This window comes from Zeus faber (genome assembly GCF_960531495.2).
Source record: "Zeus faber genome assembly, chromosome: 12".
NCBI classification, from domain to species: Eukaryota; Metazoa; Chordata; class Actinopteri; order Zeiformes; family Zeidae; genus Zeus; species Zeus faber.
In genome coordinates this window covers 14,062,932-14,072,931 of record NC_137196.1, presented here as the reverse complement: position 1 = coordinate 14,072,931, position 10,000 = coordinate 14,062,932, and the positions used below count along the sequence as shown (strand labels likewise).

The 10,000-nt window shown below is 47.0% G+C and overlaps 1 protein-coding gene across 1 annotated transcript in view; it reads right to left on the bottom strand.

The window, feature by feature from the left end:
• LOC307237614 (laminin subunit alpha-3-like) overlaps positions 1 to 10,000 on the bottom strand; it is a gene marked incomplete at its 5' end in the record, with an annotated part of 66,422 nt that overhangs the window by 55,059 nt on the left and 1,363 nt on the right. The window contains 3 exons of the mRNA XM_080010372.1: positions 1 to 63; positions 167 to 285; positions 1,285 to 1,402. The exon at positions 1 to 63 is cut by the window's left edge and continues 108 nt beyond it. Coding sequence (XP_079866498.1) covers positions 1 to 63; positions 167 to 285; positions 1,285 to 1,402 — 300 coding nt within the window. The remainder of the gene's footprint in view (positions 64 to 166; positions 286 to 1,284; positions 1,403 to 10,000) is intronic.

Genomic DNA, 10,000 nt, shown 5'->3' with positions numbered 1-10,000 from the left:
CAACAGCGGGGAGTAGGTGAAGTTCCTCGATCCCGGACGACCGTTAACCAAAGACACCACGATCTAGAGGGGGAGGCGTTTATTTAGATTCATTTCAACATTCCTTGTCGTACGGAAATATCCCAAACGCCCGCTATTCGTCACTTCAGAGAGGAACGGGTTTTACCTCTCCATTCTCCAGAGGTAGTATTCTTGAGTATTCCGTGGTGCAGATCTGGTCGTCGTCCCGTGCGATCCGTGTGTTCGGCTGCTTTCCAAACCGTTCGATGCACTCACGCTTCGAATCTGACGGCAAAATGGAAACAAAAAAAACAAGATCATACTCGCACTAAATATCTGACGCCAAAACAACAAGGCTCTCACAAAAATCTACGAACTCCAGGAGGAGAGTGTGATAATGATAATTCCAGAACTAATGTACATTAGAATACATATTCAATCTCCACAATCAAAGGAATGACTTTGGTTTCGGAAATTATTTTGCCACAAACTTGGAGAAATGGATCAAATTGGTCGTTATTTTCACTTTCTGTGAAAATGGAAAAATAATTCAGTGAGCACCTTTAATAATCATTTAATCAACCGCCAAAGCAATGTCTGAAAAAGACCTCGATATGCAGTAGGAAGCACCAAGCCGCCTTTTTCAACAGTCAGCAAGAGCCTGCAAAATAAAACCCTGAGACTCAAGACCCTGAGAGAAAAAAGCAGATGAGTCACTGCTGTTTCCATCTTGGCAGGAAGTCTGCACAGGTGCCTCCCAGGGAGTGGCTTTAACATCACTGTGAGACTTGGCATCTCGTGAGTGTGGGGAGGGTCTTAGGAGTGCAGAGGCTGACGGAAAAATGTAAAAGAAAAACATTTCTCGGCCTATCCAGAGAGGGAGATAGCGAGATGAGTACTAGGCTTTGTCGAGTTCACTCCTTAATTTGGCTCTTTGATTCTCAAAGATATATTTTATTTTACACTGGACTTATTTTCAGCCCTAAGCACACCTCCAACTAACTCTGCTTGATTATCTTTTATCTGTATTTGTATGAAATGATTATATAAATGAATGCACTTTGCTTTTAAGAGCGAGAAAGCTCCGGTGCATCTTTCACTTCTGCAGAGAGTTCGCTACAAGTCTCGCGGAATGGATATGATAACTGAAATCGCAGTTTGAAATCAGAGTCATTTCTCGAACATTGACCAAACCCAAAACCAGCCGTTGAGCCCATTGATGTAACGCAGCAATGCACATAAAGCGTTTCCAAGGCCGAATACCAAATACAATACCAGACTTACGTGCGAAATACTGCCAGGGACTGTAGGTTCTGCCGTGGTCCAGCGAGTGCTCCAGGACCCACAGGTCGGGGCGAGGGGAGTTTGCAAACTTGATGAGGACGTACGCCACGTGGAAGAGCTGAAAGCACAATCCGCAGCGTAAACAAAAAGGGCCGGGACTGTTCTAAATGGAGTCCGGCCTGCTTTGCTTACACCACTCGGCCAGAACCCGAGTGTTGGCAGGCGGTTCCGACAACACTCGGTTTCCGTTCTTGTCCGAGCTCGGGGCACAGCGGCACCGACCGAGTCGCTCTGCTTCTTCCAGGGTCCGGACTCCCACTATCTAACTAATGACTGAGAATTAAGCCATTGTACGGATCAAAGTCCAGGGTGCTTACGTGCTTTCTGTCATTCTTTCTGTGTTCTTTGTCCTAGTTTTTACTTCATCGAATGTAAAGAACTTTTTAGTTGTATCAATGATGCTCTACAAAAAAAACTTTTATCATGAAACCTATTGTTTTTGCTCTGTTTTATTATTATTATTATTATTATTATTATTATTATTATTATTATTATTGTTATTATTATTATTATTATTAATCTTCTTGGCATTTTTCGAGCCGAAAGCATCTGAAACACAGCAACCACAGTACGCACAGAGGTCAGACGTCTTGGTGCTCGAGGTCGATCAATATCTATGTACAATTGGAGCAGAAAATTAGTGGAACAACTGTTTTATAGGAAGTTGGAAGAACGTTGCTGGGGCGCAGGGCCTCCTCGTGCTCCCTGGGACTTGGTCATGCTCCTTGGGCTGGGCGCGGGAGTTGCTCCACGGCCCTGTGGCTTCTCTGGAGGCCCCGGGGGTCTTCCGTGGCCACAGGGCGGGGTACCCAGGGATCTCCTGCAGCCGGGGGTTGTCCACGGGGCTGTGGAGTTCGGGGGGCTTCGGGGCCCCTTGCGCTGCTTGGAGGCGCCGAAACATAATACCGACCCTCTACACCAGTACCAATGGGGATAAGTCATGTACACTCACCGGTGGATATCTTACACACACACACACAAACCCACGCATGCACGCACGCACACACACACACACACGCACCCCTTTTTGGAGTGCACCCCAGCAACCGGGGGTGCGTTCCTCTCCTTTCCTCCCTCATTTGCTGCCATAACTTTGACAGGAAGAGGCCACGGGACCAGTTGTAGTTCCAGTTTTCCTGGACCTAATTCAGTTTTTCAATACATGTTGTCATCCAATGTTCATGTTTTTGTGTAAATGTTGTTTGTTTCTATGTTTATTTGTCTCACCGTGGTGGTTCTCCCCCTCTTGGAGTAGCGATCAGTTGTTTATAGACCCCAACATGATAAATAGTTCTCCAAAGAGGGGGGTTGGTGGTGGCTCTCCATAACCAAAACTGTGCTCTTCTCATTCTACAGGGCATCCACAGGACAGAGTTATTGCAGCAGTTCTTGATGATTTATGAATTAATAGAGAGTTGCATTGCAGGTTGAGAACTTGAACTCCTCTTGCAGACTAACTCTGTCCTGGATGCAAATGGCATACAATACTCTGTGTTGTATGCCCAGCATGCTGACAGCACAGGTTAAAAAAAAAAAAAAAAGAAAGAAAAAGCAGGCACTACAAACATCGCAATCATCGTTCCTATTGTATCACGGCCACGAATCTCACGGGAACCTTCAGGTCTTTATCTCAATTCATCACCATCACCATCAGCGTCACCGTCAAGCGCCGAAGCGGGTGCGTTCACTGTGACAGAAAAGACAACTGAAAAGCCTCGCCTCTTTCAGCCGGAGCTGCCATTGTCTGGCATGCCGCAGAATACAGAATTCCCACACCGCGCTACCGACCTGCACATAACAGTGTCAACAAAATAACTTGGCTACACCTGACCACCACACCCCTGTCTCGTTCTTGAGGAAATACCACACAAGTTATCGCCGAGAAAATTTCCCTCTGGCCTGGATTCTGAATCAGAATTCAACATATAACCGGGAGATGGAAAGTGGCAGGTCTGTTTGCCAAACCTACAACGCTTCCCCTCCGGAATGAAGCGCTGAGTTGAAACTGTCCCTGAAGCATAGTGTGTTATTTTAGAAAAGAACCTTCTATAGAGTGTCTGCCTAATGCAAGGTTTAAAAAGCAGGAGGGCAGGCCCGCACTCGTCATGCATCCCTCAGTGCCTCGTTGAAAACCCCAGGAGGCATTTGGAACATCCATGGCTTTCTGCCTCTCCTTCTCTGCGTGGATACCAGAGCAAAAGCAAAGCCTCGGCACAACCTCCGCCATTATGTTGAAAGATTGCCACGAGCACCAAGACAAAATGACCGCGGGTTTGAGAAGATCCTGCGGTTGATAGATTGTGAAACGGGTCGAGGGCCGACCGGGAGGGTCCTCGCCCCGTTAAAAAGCTGTCAACACGAGTGATAACAACCAGAAAATCCAAAGCAACAAAACAGAAAGAGAAAAAAACAATATGACATTTGTGAGGGAGTAAGTGTAAATAAGAAAAGAGAAAAACATTCGTTTGAGCACCAAAACCAGTCGTGGGCCTCCATCCTGACCGCGCATCGATGCAGCGATTCAGCTCGTGAAGTGGGTGAACAGGGTGACGTTAAGGGATGGTTGGGCGGGGTCGGAGGGCGGGGCAGACAGAGGAGGGGGTTAGAACGGGGAACCGGGGTTCAGAGACGCGCTGAGCGGCATGCGGAACCGTATCAGATTCCAAACATAGCGGCACGTTCTGGTCCCCCTCAAGGTCCCTGGGCACGCCTCTGGCCTGTCTTCAGACTCTGCTCACTGACCGGCAACGTGCAACCGTGAAAATATTTTTCAACTTGTTTATTGCATGTAATTATGTTTATAACACATGAGATAAACCGTTAGGGTGCCACCTTCAGTCTTCGCCCACGTCCAAAGGAGGACTGCAATCAGAACTACATCAATACAAATACATCACGAGGTTGAGGTTTTTTTTAAGGGCAAGACTAAATTACAACCTCTTCTTGTTTTTTTTCCTTTTCTTTGCACCAGGTGTACACACCAAAAGCTGGAAACTCTTGCATTGAAGATCGTAATCAAAATATGGACAACATGCCGAGGATGAGTGATGGTGGGAATGATCTATCACTATCAGAGAGACGTACTAATTGGCCGGTTCCAGCCTGATCTCGGGCATCTCCTTCCATCACACTTTTGAATTCGATCCAGCAGTTGTTTGGCGTGGGCCTGAAACGCTTTGACGGCACGTCCAAGGCACCAGCACAGAGACACGAAACAGGCTGACAAGCCCCTGGCAGGAGCGTTATCTGAACAGCGCCCGGGGCCGCTCGAAAAAACTCTTGTGTCTCGTGCCGGTAGGGGAGCCCGTGTCTTTGAGTCGAGAAGGTCAGGGTTGATCAGCTACGGGTTTGACACCCCCCACCACCCATCTCCACCCACCCCCACTCTCACCCCCATCTCGGATTCTGGACTGCGACTGCAATAAACACATCGCATACACGTACGCAGGGGCATTAAAGTCTCATTCCTCCACCTCACACTTTAAATTATCGCTAGCCGGCAGAGTCATTTAACCAGAACCCCACACCATTTTCATTCTGACCTTCCTGGCATTTCCTAAATCCTCTCTACGTTTACTACCTTTCGCGACAATTCGGAACAAAAATAACTGGCACCTTATATTTCACAAACACACATTCGTGCAAATTCCACTGCACGTGCTGCCATTCCTGGATTAATGGCCTCCTGCATTCATATGCATTGTGTGTGTGCGTAAGTGTGTGTATGCGTGTGTGCACGTGTGTGTGCCTGTGTGTGTTTGCATGTGTGTGTATGTTCGACAGCTGGAGCGTGATCAATCTGCGCGACCTTGGATGCGAAATGCGCCAGTGCTGCCTCCGCTGAGAGGTCCTGCCCTGACTTCACAAATGCCTTTGCTTCAGGTGCTATGGAACTCCCAGATCATAAAATGAATTCCTTTAGATATTGTGACAATAACAATCTCTTTGTGTTGATTAAGTGGAGATGCGAGATGTTCAAGAAGTTCTCACAGACTTTTCTATGAGAAGACCCGGAATGTTTCTCAACTGATACAATTGGCTTAAGAATCAACTTGATGGTTTCAGATTGGGTTGTAACTTGTAATAAGTATTGAGTTAGATTCCGCGTGAATAACTTAGAATTGAACAAATGCAGTTGCTTGAAAGGCAGACATGTCCCTCATCCCAAGTTCCATGTATGAGACATTATGGTGGCAACAAGACCAAATTAACTGTGATACCAGAAGCCTGGCGGCGAGAGGCCATTTAAGCGAGCTCCTGGGTGTATATGATGTGAGAACAAAAGAATGCTTCACAACAACGGAGAGGCGGCATCGGCTTCTGTTGGAGTCCATCAGCCCTGTCCATCAGCCCTGCCTGACAGATCACAGCCCTGCCTGACTAACCACAGCCCTGCCTGACAGACCACAGCCCTGCCTGACCGACCACAGCCCTGTCTGATCGACCACAGCCCTGCCTGACAGACCACAGCCCTGCCTGACCGACCACAGCCCTGTCTGATCGGCCACAGCCCTGCCTGACCGACGCAGGGTATGGACATTGCATAAGTCAAAATTCAAAACATTCCAAAACATTCCAGATGGTTTGTCCATGTGTGACAGGTGGTGACGGTAAAGATGTCAGGAGCATGAAATGGAAAGCTACCTTCCCTCAAATGAATACAGTCTGGTTCGACCAGGGCACGCAAGGTTGAATACGTCTCCCAAAGCCTCAGGCGCAATGAGAAAGCATGTACACTTATTGCCACTTGTGGAGACACTGCATTCCTCTGCAGTTCATTGCATTCGTGAGATGTTTTTTTTTTTATTATTATTTTACTTATGGGGTTATAATTATATACCCCACAGTACAAAGTCTGAATGTCATAGTTTCGGGATTTTATATCAAAGTACTTAACATAGCAATGTTCGTACCTGTGATATATGACTCATTCATTCCACTAGTGCATTCCCAGTCAAAATGTAAGACTTTCTAAGACATTTGACATTTCTAAGTCAACGATTCCAATGATATACAGACAGTATCATGAAGGAATTTGGTTAAACAAAAGGGAACGTTAGTCTGTCTTTTATTCTTAAAACTCTTGAATTATTGCCAATTTCCAAAAACTTGAAAAAACACAGACAAAGACATTAAATAGCATGATATATGATGTAGTCCTGTTAGTTACGAGATAACATAAGATGAGATGTGATAAGATAAAGACTTTAAGATACTTTAAGATACTACTTGAGTGTGTGTATTTGAGTCTTTTGTTAAACGTGATATTTTCCCATCACTAAACTTAAAAACTAAAAAAACCCCGAGGCAGATGCACGAACAAAGTACATCTTGGAAAACCTGATGTACGTCAATGCCTGCGTCACGACGCCCGAGCACCGGTTACCATTTCTATTTGTGAATTGACAGTGCCGCTCTTAAAGAGGTGCACAGATCCCTCACAATCCTTTCCACAATGGAGCCGTAGCGCTCGGAGGCAACGCCGGTCCAACTGTCCAGCGCTGACGTGTGACTCTGTTTCCACGCCAGAGTGCTGCCGCCGCCGCCGCCGCTGATGTCTAGTAAAAGATTGGCGGCTGCCGGGGTTGTAAATATCTGTTGGGTTGGCCTGGCACCACATGTAGTCCAGCTAAACACGGACACTTAGATCACCTCTGTCATCATCACAGCAATAACTGAAGGCATGTCTAATAGACAATCACATGGGGGCCGGGACCCCGGCAGCTGCGTTAAATAAAAAATAACAAAGCTTTATTACACAGCATATGGTAGATTGGTAATTCATATAACTCAAATTTTTGTGTCATCTAATCATTTGTTGGACTAGAAAAGTCGATTTGATGCCATTTTAAGAGTTGGGCAAAAGGATTGTATTTAATGAGACTTTCCTTCAATACGGAGGTGAGCGGGTATAATGGACAATTGGAGTGGAGAAGTGGCCAAATGGAGTTTCTAACAATGCAAATTTGCATTCCTGTGTGTGTGTGTGTGTGTGTGTGTGTGTGTGTGTGTGTGTGTGTGTGTGTGTTTTCGCAACGCAAACAAGTAAGGCACTTTGAGAACCAAATGACGCCACCATTTCCATTTATGTGCATTTTTCCTATTAAGAAAGGGTCCAGGTCAACCTCAGAAAGCAATCAGACCTTTGGGAGCGATCAAGAAGCTCAGAAAGGATGTCACACAATACAGCCTGCAAGAAACGCCACACAAAAGGGGGCGACGGGCGCATAGAAAGCGCTGCAACCGACTTCAGAGGCGGAGGCGGAACTCACAATGGGCAGATTAAGTTCCAGGGGGAATTCTTTTCCAACGGGCAAAAATCGGAGTTCTTTGACCCTCTCTCCTCAGCTCAATGAACAAAATAAAACAACTTAACGGAAACAGGGCCATCCTGATAACCTCACGTAACCTCTCATGAAGGCGGAAACCTTTCCATCTTCTAATAATGCGTCCTACAGAGGCGTCATAATGGATAACCTGGAGAGTGGGCACAACACACCCAGAATATTAGACGACCCGAATGTTATACTTGGAGCTCCAATTGTGTTGACCCTATAAACAAACAAATGTAACCATGGCAATGATCCAAACTCCTGAAACAGTAAGAGAACTATTGCCCGGTCGATGCCCAGTCAACGGCTGACACCCAACAATCACAATCCTTTGGTTCCATCAGATGGCAGTGGAACGGCGGTAAGCCCTGGCACGTCGTTCTCACATGCACTACACTGGGCTCACTCAGGCAGATAAAACACATGCGGTCAGTTCTCCAAAAATACATTCTCCAGAAAAAAAAAAAAAAAAAGCAGCAACTGGAAAGGCTTATACGCGGTGCAAACGTCTACTCGAACAATGGCTTGCTAAATACTTTTCCAAGGACGGAGGTTTCGGGAAAGATAGAGAAATATTTTTATCCTAGCGCTGGGAGGGTATGGATCATGCCGCCGTTTGAATGGTCCAAGTAGACAATGACAAATGAATCTCTTCACTGAATCACTAAATAATTCCAAATGGAATGAGGGAGTGAATTTGTGAATGTTTCCTTAAAAAAGTCCAAATTACTGCTTCACCTAATGCCAAAGTAGCAACTAAAAAAGTTGGCTCCATTGGCTTAAGCCGCTGTCAGGGACCCAACGACGTCATTTTGAAAGCTGGATTTGTTATGGGTCACGGGTCAAAGGTCAAAACACCCAAACCTGTATGCGCCTGCCTGGGCCACGGGGGGAATCCAGGAGTGATATTTAAGGTACAGGCTGTTAGGACTGTTCCTGTCTGAACAGCAGCCCTAGCTTTCCCCCGCACATTCCCTCCAGGATGTACAGAAACCCTGCGCAAAAAAACAACACGTTTGTAAACCTCCCGAATCCCTTTCCCTCGGGCTCCGTAATTCCGCTGAGAAACAAATTGTCTCGTAGATGGATTAGTCTTGGGGTCGCGCGAGCCCGAAGCTCCTCGTGGAGCCTGCCAAACCGCCTCCGCCTCCGAGAGACGCTTCCTTTGAACGCCGCCTCCTAAAGCATAAACACCGACCGTGCCATGATCTAATATTTCCGCTGCGAGAGATGAAGATAAGGCCGGCAGAGGCACCTGCGCCCGACTTGAAACAGACCACAGAGTCTGCTCAGATGGATGCAGCCCGCACATTTATGAAACCGCATCATCTACCCCGCGGATTAGAGGGAAACTACAAACGCTTCCGAAAGGCAGACGGGGGAGAGCCTCTGTCAACAATTGGCAATTCTTTGCTTGAACCCCCCCCAAAAAGGCAAAAACTCAGGGATTGGCTGGAATACAAATTCACATCAAAGACCGAATGATAAACTACTGGCGTGCATGCAGACTTACAACCATGAGCTGCGTGATATTTACGTGGCCAGTTGTGGGCCAATTGTCTCCATTTGAGATTTTATTTTATTTGTCTTGTTAACTGATGAGTTCTGGAGCAGCCATCTTTTGGCAGCCCGCGGGACCACTGCATAACGTTCAAATTAGTGAATCACAATCATCTCGACGCATTCTTTCGCAACACGTAACCCGCCTACGAGGGCACTCCCATGCAAGAGATGGCACTGATAGCGCTGCAAGTAATAGATCCATTCGCCCAAAGTCCAGCGTGAGGGAAGCAGTTTATTTGCCTGGTCGGAAGGACCAGCCGGTGATCTCATGCTCATTTGCTCACATCCCTAATGCAATAACGCCACTTTCCCAGCTCCAAGATAAATGGCGCATTACCATGTATTAAACTCCCGACATCTCCAAAAGCATGCGCACACCCTCCTGTTAAGCCTGGGCTATATTTAGCCTTCCGGCCCCATCGGTCAGCTTATCTTATCTAAAACTGGGAATTGGGGAGCCGCCACACCCCCATTCTCTCGATACAGCGTCCATGGCGGACAGGCCTTAGATACAGCACAATGGCGGATCTCCGATTACTGCGTCGAAGCCAGTCACAAGCCCCGCACACCCAACCCATCGGACCTCCTCAGACATCCCTCTGATCCCTAATCCCCCGACGGAATTCTTCTCCCTCTTTTCTTACGGATGATAATTGAGCGTGAGGTGCAATTTCACGGGCCGCGAGCCAAACTCCCGAACGCAGACACAGGTCATGACGGGATGCATATTCCCCAGCCAGAGGGGCGTGAATCTGATTCCC